Here is a 16,078-nt window from a genome sequence, read left to right on the forward strand (position 1 = left end):
ACATTAGAAAGTGTTACCAGTTTAGTCTGTTGCCATTAGCAGCTTCTTTTCCATTGGCTTCTGTCATAATCTATTTGCATACTGGGTGTGTCCAACAGTTTCTGACTAACACTCACCATCAGTGTGTAGAGATTCCCCCTGGGCTACCTTAGAAATAAATCAAGTTTCCCTTTAGTTGTAGTAACTGGATGTTTTAATTTATGTTAACTCAAGTTTTCATTTCCCATTACTTAAAAAAATTGAGCAAACAAAATCCGATTACTGCATTGGAAAGAGTTATGTGTTAGATTACGAGGTTACTGAAAAAAAGGTCAGATTTGAGTAACGCATTACTGACATCACTGCTTAAATTGCTTAAAACAACAACAACAACAGTTTATGTCCACACAGCAGAAAACACTGTAAGATAATTTACGAATGTAAAGTTATTACATAACCCTTATAAAGGAGGACAATTGTTTTCAGGTAGTCAGAACGACTCCTAGGATTGCCAGAAAAGCAAATCAAAACCTCCACTTCTTGGCATATTTTCCTCCACCAGTCTTACACACTGCTTTTGGATAACTTTATGCCTTTACTCCTGGTTCACAAATACAAGAAGTTCAGTTTGGTTTGATGGTTTGTGATCATCCATCTTCCTCTTGGTTTTATTCCAGAGGTTTTCAATTTGGTAAAATCAAAGAAACTTATCATTTTAAGTGGTCTCTTACGTTTTTACCAAATAAAGTCAAAATAAAACATTGGTCCATATTCTGCCCTTATACAGTATATTTACACATATTTGCACCTACACTTAGCGAAGTATTGCCAACCATATCATGGCATTCTGTCTGACAATGTTTTTATTGCGTTTTTGCTTTGTTTCGGTTTTGTTTTGTTTTTTGGTCAATACAGTAAAATTGATATGTAAAAAGTTGCGAAAATTATTTACATTAGATTTATGATTTACCAGTTATTTCAACTGGTTTACTTTGACAAATATTATTAAATCTCTTTCTGTTTTGCAGAGAAAAATGTCCAGAATGGCTTTTTTTTACTCAGAAAATCTGATTTAATTCCCAGCTCTACTTACTATACATGATGTATGAATGTATTACATTAATAATCCTCACTTTTTTATTAAATCATACCACAATTTTCCTTTGAAGTTACAGTGATACAAAATTGAGAACTACATAGAAACTAATATAAAATCATAATCATACATTACTTTTTCTATTTCCAATAAAGACCACGAATCTGGTTTGCGTTGGTCTCCCAGCATTACCTTTCATGAGATAAAACATGAGGCACAGCTTTGGCACCAGTACCCATTTCTGCTTGTTTTCTTTGGACATCATTTGAAGAGAAAATGCAGGCTGGCTCAGGAGGCCAGCTGTGCAGGGCACGCATATCTCTGCACACTTCCATGCAGTGCGCGCTCCCAGCGCCCGCATGGGAGTCACGGATGGAGCAGGAAGATGTGAGGGGCAGGGCTGTTTTCTGGGTGTTTTCAGGAGTGAATCACACTCCCTCGCCCCAGCCACGGCTCCAGAACCAAGCCCAGCTTTGAGTCACCCCCGCAGACCCGTGTTCCTCTTGGCTTGAAGAGCTGCGTCTTTGGAAGCAGATCCAGCATTGTCTCGCTTGTCTACGGCTCCTCTGCTGCCTCCAGCTAGACCCGGGACCGTGCAGGGGTCAGCACACGGGGAAACAGTGCAGGAAAACACAACGTTTGTTTTGACCAAAGATTTACGAAGAAAAATACTCTCAGAACCTCCAAGTGGCCAAATTCAGGAGGCTGCTGGCGGGCGGCACCGGGTCTCACAGCGTGCCGCATTGCGGGCAGAACAGGGGGCAAAATGCAGCTCCTCCAACAGGCAAAAATAATAAACACACACTGGTTGTAAGTCTCTCAATAATAGCGGTGGGCGAGTCCACAAAGCCCTCATCGAAAAGCAAGGAACATGGTGCTCAAGGAAGTGGGCTGAAACATGGCTGTAAAATTGTGTACAAAACCTCTGAATGCCAGTCCAAACAACAACGCCACATATTTACGATATACAGACAGAACAGATAAAGGAAGAGAGAAAAGAGAATAAGAAGAATGAGAATTGAACCCCTGCTTCTGGCTCTGTCTCTCTGTCTGGAACAGAGATGACTAGCAGTATTTATCGTGTGTTTGTAATCCCAAAGGAACTGTCCAGGCTTTGGTCCTCCGCTCTGTTCAAAACACAGCAGTGGTCTAAATCTATCGTCCAGTCGACCTTGTTCACAACCCGCAGTTCGAACCACACTAGCTGATCTTTTCTTCATGTTGTTTTAGTGTAAATAGGGCAATATGACCATAATTAGATTGCTGAAAGCTACCACTCCCATGATGTGGAAGCTACAAGCAAAAAAGGATTCTATAAAGTACTAAAAATTATTCTTTGACACAAAGATCAACATAGTTTTTAGTTTTGGGAATGTTACATTTCTTTCTTTTTTTTAAGATTTATATCTCCCATTTTTTCTCCCTAACTTATCTGGCCGATTGTCCCACCCATTCAGTGATATCCCCCATCACAAGTAGGATGAAGACTAGCACATGACTCCTCCAACACATGGAGTCAGATTCAACCTCTTTTCAAATGGCTGCTGATGTAGCATCACAGCACGCTCAGAGAAAAGCACAGTGTTCTGATACATCAACTCACAAATGCCTTGTGCTGATCAACATCACCAATTGTGCTCTCTCAGGGCTCCGGCAGCTGATTACAAGCTGCATGAGAGGCATTTAAAACAGCGACCTCCCGATCATTGTGGCAGGGCTTAGCCTGCTGGACCCCTCTTCATAATGTTAGTATTCATCTAGCTGGAAACGTTGTGTGAGGAACATTCTAATAACATTGTGAGGAAAACTATTATTATGTCACATATATGTAACATTTGGATCAAAACAACAGTTCAACCTTATTTTCTACATTACAGAACCATAGTAAACAGTAAAGGTGGTAGTAATGGGGGCCCCGTGAAGTCCAGTGGACTAAGGCACTGCTACTTTGATCGAGAGATTGCTGGTTCGAATCCCGGTCATGCAGTTTGACATCAGCAGCCGGAGCCCTGAGAAAGCACAACTGGCCTTGCTCTCTCTGGGTGGGTAGATTACGCTCTTTTCCCTCATCACTCCAAAGGGTGATGTTGATCAGCACAAGGCATCTGTGAGCTGATGTATCAGAACCGAGTCGCTGCGCTTTTCTACGAACATTGGCTAATCAGCAACAGTTCAAAAATAGGTGGTGGCTGACTTTACATGTGTCGGAGGAGGCGTGTGCTAGTCTTCACCCTCCTTTGTTGAGGCATTGCTAGAGTACCAGTTGAATGGGTGGCTAAATTAGCTAGCTAAATTGGGAAAAAATGATTAGTAATGATCGTGACCAACAGCATCTGGCTAGAATTGTCCATGCGAAAAGACAAGCGACCCTACAGTGACAGAATCCATATCGTCGCTGTCCAATGAATAAGACTTATCTCCAAAACAGCAACTTTACAGGAGAGAGAAAAAACCTTGTAAACTTTCAATGGAAGTCAATGTAAAAAGAGTTTTTTTCAGGTCATTTTGAAGAGTTTCTATTGGTCCGTTCATCAAGAAATTTTGGCACAGTGTAAGAGACAGTTTGTCTGTTCAAATTATGTATTAAACTAAAAATTGACAAAAATAGAGATAAGTGTTTTTCATTGGACAGCGACGATATTCACATTCAGTTAAAGAAGAACTTTCCGTAGGTCAGTGGATCATCCTTCAGCATCCTTTACTTCATACACAAAGTAAATGTATTTGGGCATTATATACATTGAAACAAATTGGAAAAAAAGTTGGAACAGAGATCCAATCAGTATGACTGTTATCAATATACAGTAAATAATTTTTTTTACATACCTGTATTTACACATTTAATTGAGTATAGTAGTAATCTGTCAGCAATAATTTGACTTCTAAAAGCTAAGTACTGTGTTCGATCCGTATAAAAGGGACTGGTCTAGCTGGCAGGACAGAATGTTCAGGGTCTATAAATAGCTTCTGCAGCAGTTAAAGAGCACATTCTATAGCTGGGAACCCAAACATAGCAGTCATAACACAGATATTCAGTTCTTACGCACTACCAAACATGGATTAATGTTTCTGCGTGTCAGACAGTTACAGCCCTGCCTCTGACATAAAGCAGGGCGAACATATAGCGACCGCTTCTCCTCAGAGACGTGGAGGAGGATGGTTTCCCATACGCTGGAAGCGTTTTTTACTCTGCACAATTTCACCAAATTAGAGTGACAACCCTAAGACGAGCCCTTCAGGGGCACAGCGAAGGATTCTTCGCTCTCCACTAACCGCAGTCACTGCTGCCGTTTCAGAACTAACGTTTTCAACTCCCATGTTTCAATTTAAACAAAAATGAGTCTCTGGCACGTTCAACAGCTGCCCTCTGACTCTAGCACGCAGCCCCACGGCGCAGTATTCCAACACTTTCCACACAAAAATCCCTAACGCATCAGCGCAGGAGGCTCCCGCTGTTGGTCTCTGGCTCAGCAAGGGTCCGTGAGGCTAATGAATATTTTAGTCCCTCACTTAACCCAGCTTACCTTTACTTTACGATCACCCAGAGACTGTCACTCCTTTTTCCAGCTTTTTGGAATTCAACTCAAGTCCAATCCCGCAGACTCGACACGGAGCATTCCAAGCCAATAAGCAATGAACCCGCAGTGAACTTGCAGCGAAATGCATCCATCCCCACTGCTGATGAAGGCAGGTTAGGGTTTTGAATGAGGAAAGCATGCAGGGTAATAAGAGAAGAAATGGTCATGACCTACAAAGGTCTCTGAGCATCATCATACTGCTTTTAGAAAAGCTTTAAAATCTAAATTATTTGAGTGATTTTTACATTGAAATATCAAAAAGTTATGGGATAGTGTTTTATTAAAATTTACACGTGCGCAGCTGTTCTTCTTTAATAAAAAAAAACATTTTTCTTTAATAATAAATAGATCTATGCTTCTTCAGTGTTGCAATGTGAATTAACATCATTCAGAACTTGAATTGAATTTTGCTCATTCAAACAGCCCGAAAATGTTTTACATTGAGTATACCTTGACCTCTGGCTCAATGACAGTCTATGGGTCAGGTCAGCATGTAATCTTCAAATTGTGAGGTGTTACCTCATAAGGGAACCTCGTTGAACACTTGCTGACAGCATGCTCGCAGCCAGGCAACATAAACTATCAAAGTTCAAGGAATGAAAGATAGTTGGTGCAGGGTGAATGGGATACATTCTATTTCTGAAGTTTTAAGTGCATTTAACATTTCACTGGCTCTGGTAGCTGATGGCAAGCTGCATGACCAGGATTCAAACCAGCAATATCCTCAGCAATCATAGTGGCAGTGCTTAAGCCCGTTGGACCACTCAGCACAAATTTCACGGGAATGTTACTTATAATGTTTTCATAATGTTAGTATTCATCTAGCTGGGAACATTATGTAAGAAATATTTTAATAACATTGTGATGAAAAAAAACATTATTATGTGGGTGCTAGGTGAATAAACATTAAATTTCTGAAGTTTTACATGCATTTAACATTTCTCTGGCTCTGGCAGCTGATGGCAAGCTGCATAACCGGGATTCGAAGCAGTGATCTGCTGACCATAGTGGCAGTGCTTAATCCCGCTGGACTATTTAGCACGAATGTCACGGGAATGTTACTTTTAACGTTTTCATAATGTTACTATTTATCTAGCTAACATTATGTGAGAAACATTCTAGAAACATTGTGATAAAAAAAGAAAACATTATTATGTTGGTGCCAGGTGAATGGGATATTCCATTTCTGAAGTTTTACGCGCATTTTTAACATTTCTCCGGCTCCGGCAGCTGATAGCAAGCTGCGTGACCGGGATTCGAACCAGCCGTCTCTCAATCATAGTGGCAGTGCTTTAGCCCGCTGGACCACTTTTCATGATATGTTTGCATTAATCTAGCTTGGAACATTATGTAAGAAACATTTTAATAACATATATAAAAAACATTGTCATGTGAATGAGATATTCCATTTCTCAATCCAACATTTCTCAATCCACAGTGCTAAGACACTGTGAATCGAATATAGCAGGCATTACCTGTGGAAAAGTGGAAATGATTGTTACCAGCGACATCTGGCTAAAACTATCCATGCCAACAGACGAGTAGAAAGCACATCTATATTTAATGAAAAACTTAGTAAAAAAGTAAGAGACATGACACTAGTTCCTGTCCCAGGACTTTTAGCATGTCAGACAGAAGTTCTTAAAAAGATATTGCTTTTATAAATGCCATTGTCTATAAATAATTTATCATCATCACTGTCCAACCTCTTTTTATTGTTAATTCGATAGGCTGTTGTCATTTATGCACTTTTAGGTCTGGAAAAAAAAATCTATAGAACATTTCTGGTTCATGTTATAACTACAGGAGTATGTATACTGTCAATCTCCTTTTTAAGCACATACTAAAAGTGTAAATCTGGATTCTGATCCAGGTCAGCATGTAATCTTCAAATTGTGAGGTGTTACCTCATAAGGGAACCTCGTTGAACACTTGCTGACAGCATGCTCGCAGCCAGGCAACATAAACTATCAAAGTTCAAGGAATGAAAGATAGTTGGTGCAGGGTGAATGGGATATATTCTATTTCTGAAGTTTTAAGTGCATTTAACATTTCACTGGCTCTGGTAGCTGATGGCAAGCTGCATGACCAGGATTCAAACCGGCAATATCCTCAGCAATCATAGTGGCAGTGCTTAAGCCCGTTGGACCACTCAGCACAAATTTCACGGGAATGTTACTTATAATGTTTTCATAATGTTAGTATTCATCTAGCTGGGAACATTATGTAAGAAATATTTTAATAACTGTCACAGACGAGTAGAAAGCACATCTATATTTAATGAAAAACTTAGTAAAAAAGTAAGAGACATGATACTAGTTCCTGTCCCAGGACTTTTAGCATGTCAGACAGAAGTTCTTAAAAAGATATTGCTTTTATAAATGCCATTGTCTATAAATAATTTATCATCATCACTGTCCAACCTCTTTTTATTGTTAATTCGATAGGCTGTTGTCATTTATGCACTTTTAGGTCTGGAAAAAAAAATCTATAGAACATTTCTGGTTCATGTTATAACTACAGGAGTATGTATACTGTCAATCTCCTTTTTAAGCACATACTAAAAGTGTAAATCTGGATTCTGATCCAGTACATAGAAAGGCCACTGAAAAACATTAAGCTCATTGTAGTCATTAGTTAAATAATATGGCAAATTGTAGCCACGAAGGATTTACACATAGTCGACAGCATTACTGACATAAGCTGTGACGTTCAAGAGATGATTGATTGACATTAACAACCCAAGTGTGCCAAGAAAACATTCCCACAGCATTACATCACCTCCACCAGCCTGCACTGTTGACACAAGACATGTTGGCTCCATGGATTCAAGCTGTTGGCGCCAAATTGCCAGATGCCCCTACCTTCTGTGTTCTTTAGCAGAAATAAAAAATAATAATAATTGGACCAGACCAGTCCTGTGCCCACTGCAACCTCAGCTTTCTGTTCTTGACTGACAGAAATGGAACCTGACGTGATCTACTGCTGTTGTAGCCCCCAACTATCTATCCATCTAATGGTTGGACATTCTCTTGGGTTAATATACAACACTATACCACAATATAACATTTTTCACCAAGCTCTTGCAGCAGCATTGATGATGGTAGAGTCTGACCACTGAACAAAGCAGCTCTTCTCCATCCAGCACATCCCAAAGATTCTCAATGAGGTTAAGATCTGGACTCTGTGGTGAACTCTCTCTCAATCCATGTGTGAAAATGATGATCTCATGCTCCCTGAACCCTGAACTCTTTCACAACTCCAGCCCCATGAATCCTGACAATGTCATCTTGGAATATGGCCGTGTCATCAGGGAAGAAAAAAATCCATTGATGGAATAACCTGGTCTACACTGTAAGCCCGAATAAGTTGAATTTATTTAAACCGGTTGCCTTAAAAAAGTTAAGTAATGGGTAATAAAAACTTAAGTTAAGGTTAAATCTCTGAGACAACTTTTTGTATCCTTCCTCTGAACAACTATGTTGAACAATCTTTGTTTTTAGATCATTTGAGAGTTGTTTTGATGAGCCCATGATGCCACTCTTCAGAGGAGATTCAAATAGGAGAACAACTTATAATTGGCCACCTTAAATACCTTTTCTCATGATTGGATACACCTGGCTATGAAGTTCAAAGCTCAATGAGGTTACCAAACCAATTTTGTGCTTCAGTAAGTCAGTAAAAAGTAGTTAGGAGTATTCAAATCAATAAAATGATAAGGGTGCCCATACTTTTGCACCGGTCAAATTTTGGTTTTTTTGATTTTCTGTTAGTACAATAAACCTCATTTCAATCCTGAAATATTACTGTGTCCATTAGATATTAGATATATCAAACTGAAACGGCTGTTGCAAACACCCAAATATTTAGAACTAAAAATGATTAAGATTAATAGGGGTGCCCAAACTTTTTCATATGACTGTATATTCAGGTAGTAAGTATATACAGTGTATACTGTTGCTGAACCTAGACCTGACCAACTGCAGCAAACCCAGATAATTTGCTTGCTTAGTTAAATCCAGGTGGCGACTTTTTTTGACAAAACAAATATTATTTTTCTTAGTGTTTCTTAGGTATACCTGAAATTTATCAGATCTATGTCCTGAACACCTGTCCCATGTTTTTGATTTATCCTCTGATCTTTTCTTTCGCTGCAGGAACCTCATTACAGAGTACAGACGTTTGCGTGAGACCGCAGAGATTCATATCCCCACTCTCCACGCACAGACACTCCTCTCTAATATATAAACGGCTTAAGAGACAAGCGAGACAGAGAGCACGTGTAAACAGGAATGTTCGAATGATATAAAGACGTTTGCACAAAGGAGATTAAGCTCACAAATTTGTCAACCTTAACCTCTTATCTTTTAGTGTTATACAAACTTTACTATTCACTTCTATTTTAGGCTAAAGACACTGACGTGTGTGTGTGAGTGTGTGTGTGTGTGTGTGTGATGAGATCATATCTGTGCTCAGGTGCTGTTTGCTCAGTTTTCTCTGCATCTGCCAGAGGCCCAGAGCCAGTCACCATCTCAGACTGTCTCACACAAATGGTCTGAGCATTTGTTTTTAGTGGCAGGGGTTAGACAGGGGCCATGTGCGAGACTTATCTAAATATGGAAGTAGAGATTTATACCGCAGAAAGATGTGAAGTCTGGCTAAAATATGGAAAAAACCTCAGATTCCTAACGTCAAAGAGCACATCGACATTCTTGTACGAATAAAAAATGTGAGTCTCTGCAATGACAACTTTAAAGGGCCCATATTATAATTTATTTTCTTGTACGTGTTTTATACATTTTGTCAGGATTAATGCTTAACCCTTGTGTGGTGTTCATATTTGTGTTACTCGTTGACTTTGTTACTTGTATTTAATTCAGCAAAATTAAGCAATTCTACATTAAAATGCTTTACACATGCTTGCTTCACCTAAATTGCAAGCAATATAAACAGCTTACATGGTTAATATTTGCCCTTTACCTTTCTTATGTTACATTTCTTTCAAAAAGTGCTACTCTTTTTTTTATTAGTTTTTTAATAAAATGTAAAAGAAAATGAATTAAACTCAAGATATGAATAGAAAATTTGTTTAGTTTCAAATTTACAAATGAAGCAATGTTTATTAGCCCTTGGCCAAACATACTGTATGTAATATAAGTGGTTGGGGGGGGGGGGGGGTGTACAGTGTGTGTTTATCGAAAATGTGTTTTGATATATGTTTTTCACAAAAAATGAGCCAATGCCAATGAGTTTGAGTTAGAAAAAATATTTTTTTAATATCATTTGATGAAAAATGAAAACGGGTCCCACAGACCCGAACACCACACAAGGGTGAAAACTGTCATAATTAATAATTCAATCCTACAAAACCATTTTCCAACCTCTTATTATAACTTCAAAACAATTGAATAGACTGTTACTGTGCTCAAATATATTTAAAAAGCTGTAACACTGGAGAAACAGGTCAGAAACACGCAGATATAAAAGGCAAAAGGAAAATTAATAACATCTCACAGGCGGATATGGAGCTGAACACTAGCAACAATGCTAACAAAGCAGACACTACAGGGAGAACCAGAATTGTATGAAAGCAAAAACAGTCTAGAGTCAACAACCATATAATCGAACAACCAAGCAAACAAACTAAAAAGGAAAAAAAAAAACAAAGAAAGAAAGTTAGAGAACATACAGAGGGTCATGCACAACAGACAACAAACAGGCAATGGAAGGACAAGAGTTGGCAATACTTCGTAAAGTAGCTCTAATACAGGTGAGTGGAATCAACACATTGAATCACAGCTGCAAATGATCAGTACTCAGGTGATGTTGAACAGGAAAACACATGAAAAGGAGAGAATTGGATTACAGTTTTAAGAATCTACAGCTACCAAACATACTAGCAGATAAACAAATACTATTCAAATACTCTCCAATAAAATAATAATTATAGTGACATATTCAAAATTTGCTGAATCATACTAAAATAAATAGGATTAATTACACACTATATTAACATCTGTAAAAAAAAAAAAAGCAGTTGGTTAATGTTATTTAAGCAACATCAATTTCAACTATATTCTGAGCAACAGCATCCATTGCATAATGATAAAATTGATCAAGATACGATCAAATATCCTTATGCTCAATTCTGCATTTATGTTTGATTAATACCTATACATTAATATGACAGCCCACAGTTCCCTTTATCACTCACTGCAACTCAGCCATTTAGTATCTTTTCCTTTCTCAAAAATGAACTGGGCCCAACTGGAACAAACATAGGTTAATGCACAACAGACAACAAACAGGCAATGGAAGGACAAGAGTTGGCAATACTTCGCAAAGTAGCGCTAATACAGACAGGTAAGTGGAATCAACACATTGAATCACAGCTGCAAAACATCAGTAGTCAGGTGATGTTGAACGGGAAAACACATGAAAAGGAAAGGATTTGAATAACAGTTTTAAGAATCTACAGCTACTAAACATACCAGTAGATTCTTAAAAACTACTATTCAAATACTCTCCAATACCTATACTAATTATAGTGGCATATTCAAAACTCACTCTAATTCAGCCATTTAGTATCTTTTCCTTTCTTAAAAATGAACTGGGCCCAGTCTTGGATCTTAGGCTGGAAATCTATTAAGGAATTTTGGCGAAGGACGTTATTTTTTTTTGTCACTAAAAAAAGAGCTGGGGTGTTTTGGGGCCACAAATGCAGTTTAATCAAGGTTTTTTTTTTTTTTTTTTGGTATGACAGCTCTGTCCGCCCTGTTCATACTCCCAGGCCACTCCCAGCCAGCAGTCTGGACCACATGGAGGGAGGAAGGGCACTTCCCTTTTCTGTATTATTCCTCAACATAGCTTAGCTTCCTCACCTGATGAGATATCTAATCTTTCCCCGGTTATTGTTGTGTTCAGATGGGTTGGGATAGTAAGGTTCTCACTACTCTTGAGCGTTTTTTTATAAGTAGCATCACAGATTAAAGGCCCATGAGAACTTTCTCTCAGACCTTAAGACATACTTTACTTCTTTTTTAAATCTGGTTTATATAAAACCAAATATAGCACAGCTTATAATAAAAATAAGGTCATTTCATGGTGGACCCCCAGTCAGAATTCTTCTTTAATGCCAAAATGAACTAATTTGCACTAAAGAAAGAAACTACATTCACATTTGAAAGATACTCTTAGACTAAGCTACTGCTGATATGAATCATGTTACACAAGCAGGAGAATGTGCTTTAGTGTTGGAAGTCTTGCCCAAGTCATTGATCATCTATCAGTTTGGAAAAAGTTAAAAAGTCATTTTTAACATTTTGAGACTCCAGCAAACCACAGTGAGAGCATCATTCACAAATGGAGAAAAAACACGAGACACTGGTGAACCTTCTCAAAAATTATTCCAAAAGGGCATGGACAACTCATCCAGGAGGTCACAAAAGAACCCAAAACAACATTAAAAAAATGCATGTCTCACTTGCCTCAGTGTTAATGAATCAGTGTTAATGATTCAATGATAAAAAGATAAAAAACACTGTTGACCAAAAAGAACACAGCGGTACATCTAACATTTGCAAAACAATATTTTAATAATCCCCAAGACTTTGGGTAAATATTCTTTGGACTGACATGACAGAATATAATACAAGGGGACAACTGGCCTTTCTTTATATTTCTGAGTTTTCCCTTTTTTAACACACCTACTTCAAGTTTTTGAACACCTTAAACCTTGTGCAAAGTCCCACACCTCTGTTCCTTTCTCTCATAAGTACGTTAATGCACCAACCAACAAGAGTTTCACATAACCTAGAAAAAACAGAACTCCGTGGGACTCCACACAACCTGCTAAACCTTCTAAACAGTCAACAAATGATGCAGAGCCATGATGTCAAATTTGAACTATTAACTGTCTATTAAACCTAATTTTCAATGCATTATTGAGTTGATTAGTGTGTTTGGATCAAGGAGAGAAGGAACATGTGCAGGAGAGTGGGCCATGGCAGTTCAGGGTTGGAGACCAATGGTCATACAGCAGTGCTTCATGTATCATATATGGTGCACCATTGAGAACAGCAGGTAAGTAAGGTGATGATAAGTCTGTAGAAGGTCTAAAACCATTGGCGTGACGTGTGATTTGTGTGTGTGTTTGAGTGTCTACTAGCACATATATTTGGTGGGAAAGTGGTGTGTTTTCCGTAGAACAGTGAGTATGCCAGCTAGCAAGCTCAGCAGGCAGCTGATGGCCGCACCCCTTCGCACCTCTGGAATTTCCTGTGGGTGCAGAGAGTGGCAGAGCCGTAGGTAGGGCAGACTGCCCAACACCCACACACACATGTATACATACACACACATGTATACATACACACCATGCTAGTAATGTGTGCCAGATGGGGCGATTGAGTGATTGAGGGGTGGAGGGCTGGGCCGACTCCATCTCTTGCTTCATTCATTCCTTTAATATTCCCTCCATCGTTCCATACCACCCTACTCTCCCCATTAAAACACACCAGATTAATGACAACAATATTTTGTGATTAAACTGCAATTAATTGCACTTGTTCTTCTAAAGATGCTTCCTAAGTTTTTATTAATGGATATTTAAATGTAAATAAAAGAATGAATGTAAGAAATGTAAAATGCAATTATATTTATACTATTGATACTAGTGGTGTTAATTAATATAGGGGAGATAAAGCCAACATGTCGCTGGAGTAAAGAATGCATGATAAATTGGATAATAATTACTTTATCTCAGCTTGGCTGTAAGGATTTCTGAATTAGAACTGAATTTTTGTTTAAACCTGTGGTTGGTTTCTAAGTTCCAGACCAGTCCAGACCAGGATCTGATTGGTCAGAGTTGTCTGGCGCGTGAGCAAGAAAGTAAATATAGCAAACATGAAAAAAAAATTGCTGCTGCGCTTTCAAACAGTGTTTTTTTAATGGAACTAAACAGATAGACCAGCCCCGCATAATTAAAGAAGCACAACCGATTTAAAATGTATGTATTTGGGGTTACAGAAAAGCATAATATATCATTAACATAGGGGTGAGCGATATGGCCCTAAAATAATATCATGATATTTCATAGTATTAAAAACACTGAATTAAAAAAAGTATTTCAAGAATACACTACTGCAACAATATGAAAATTAAAATGTTATTATTGCATACGATATGATATGGCACATCCCTAACTGAGATATTAAAAAATACAATAATTTTATCAGATTTGTAATAGAAGTCAATGATCCAGAATTTCATGATATTAATAATGCACTCCAAATATCTCCATATATCCAGGAATAAAGTAAAATAAATGATACTGGACAGATATAATCTGTCTTTAGTAGATTATTATGGGAAATGAGAACAGTATGAATTTTTCTTTTGTTAAAACGTCAAAAAAGTAGTACCCTGATGTGATAATTAGGGGTGGGAGATATGGCACGATATTTCAGGGTATAATATCATTTATTAAATCAAAAATGTTGGCAATATTATTGTGTATGATACAATATGGCACACCCCTACATCAAATATTAAATATAAAATGATTAGTATCTATTGTTAACTATTGTTAAACACCATTTTTCTCTGCTCTGTGTAGTTCAATTGACATAAGGGGTGGAGGGCTGGGCCAACTCCATCTCTTGCTTCATTTATTCCTTATATTATAATATTCCCTCCATCATTCCACTCCACCCTACTCTCCCCATTAAAACACACCAGTCTTCAAACTCTCCAAATCTCTCACAAACTTTCCCTTTTTCTTCACCACTGTTTACCACCATCTCTCCATACTCCCCATTCTGTTCCACGACTCCTGACTTCAGACCAGCTCCATCATCCCAACAGCAGGGTGAGGGGGCTTATTTTTGGAGAGGCTAATCTTGAACAAGGAAAGCAGCGGCCAAGCCCAACAAATGCTTGGACAGCGTGTGGTTGTTTTGTGCGGCCGTGGTTCTTAAGATGGCCGGGGAATGGCAGCAGCGCCTGCCTGCTTGCGCCAAAGGGCCCGTCTTCATTATCAAAGCAGAAATTTCCTCTGCGATAAGAGATGTTTGGGTTTGGAAGAAAAACGAGCCCGAGTTTTAATGAAGTACATCAACCTGGACAACCAATAACCTTTTTAGGGCTTGTTTTTAAGGCTAACGTTTCAAAGAAGCACGCTGAAGAGAAACTTCCAGAACAGTTATTTGATGTCGAATTGTGAATATGATTATGATTGTGATTAAGATTAAGGTGTTCGCGATAAAATATCAAATTGCTTTCAGTTCTCGTGACAAGTTCAAATAAAGTGTGGTGAAAATAATGAAGAATATGATGTTTCTCTTACCTTGACCTCACATTTCTTGTGGCATGTTAACCGACATACTGCAAAAGAAAGAGAGAGAAAGAAAGAGAGGCTTCACGTTACACATCATGTTCACAGCAACTGACTTTTACGTTTCGTAAACGATAAATTCAAGCTAGTTAAGCTGCAATCTAAAGAAATTCAGATTCAAAAACAGATGAAAAAACAAAGTCAGGTCTTGAAAAGTTTACAAAGTCATTTTTAAAGCTTTGAAACTCCAGCAGACCACAGTGAGAACTGATATTTAAAAATGGAGAAAGCATGGAACACTGGTGAACCTCCCCAGGAGTGGCCGGTCGCCTAAAATGATTCCAAAGGGCATGGACAACTCATCTATGAGGCCATAAATGAACCCAGAGCAACATTTAAAGAAATACAGGTCTTGCTTTCCTTAGTTAAGGTCAGCGTTAATGATTCAATAATAAGTTGGGAGAGTTCCACAAGAGTGCTGGAGTAAGATCAGCATGCTCAGTCTACATAAAAAAACAAACAAATGCATTGTGATAAATTCAAGCTAGTTATTACACGCAATGAAAGAAGACGACCGATAAATCAGAGGGATTCTTTCGTACGCGGAGCTCCTTCCAAGCGCCACACTGTTACTGTTTACTCTCGGGTCACAGTCAGATATGATTTGCCATTAGTGGCGTGATGCTGCCCATGCAGTGCTCAGCAGACCGACAGCCATGTTTCTGCTCTCTGGCTGACCTTAATCAAACACTGCGGTCGGGCTCACGGTCGCTGCTCATTCCTCAAGGATCAGCTCAGAGTCCGTTTTTGAAACCAAGGGTCCGTATGGCATGTTTCAGGCATTTTTACACAAGTGTAAAAAGTCCTGGAGTAAGATCAGTGTGCTTAGTCTACGTGAAAAAACATGCTCATATTGTGATAGCAATGTGGAAAAAAAACTGTTGGAATTGGAGTCTTTTGGAGGTCTGTCACAAAAGTGTAATAACTATGTTATCAACTAATCATACAATATATTGACTTAACCTCATTTAATGGTGTGCTGACCTCAATATAACCCTTTGTGTTTGCTTAACGAAAAAAAAAAGCACAAATGTA

General features: G+C 38.4%; 1 protein-coding gene across 7 annotated transcripts in view; it reads right to left on the reverse strand.

The window, feature by feature from the left end:
- tns1b (tensin 1b) overlaps positions 1-16,078 on the reverse strand; it is a 358,347-nt gene that overhangs the window by 194,060 nt on the left and 148,209 nt on the right. For all 7 annotated transcript variants that reach the window (XM_049484879.1, XM_049484878.1, XM_022680177.2 and 4 more), the window contains exon 3: positions 14,996-15,033. In XM_049484879.1, the coding sequence (XP_049340836.1) occupies positions 14,996-15,033 (38 nt within the window). The remainder of the gene's footprint in view (positions 1-14,995; positions 15,034-16,078) is intronic.

This window comes from Astyanax mexicanus, chromosome 11, assembly GCF_023375975.1.
Source record: "Astyanax mexicanus isolate ESR-SI-001 chromosome 11, AstMex3_surface, whole genome shotgun sequence".
NCBI lineage: Eukaryota > Metazoa > Chordata > Actinopteri > Characiformes > Acestrorhamphidae > Astyanax > Astyanax mexicanus.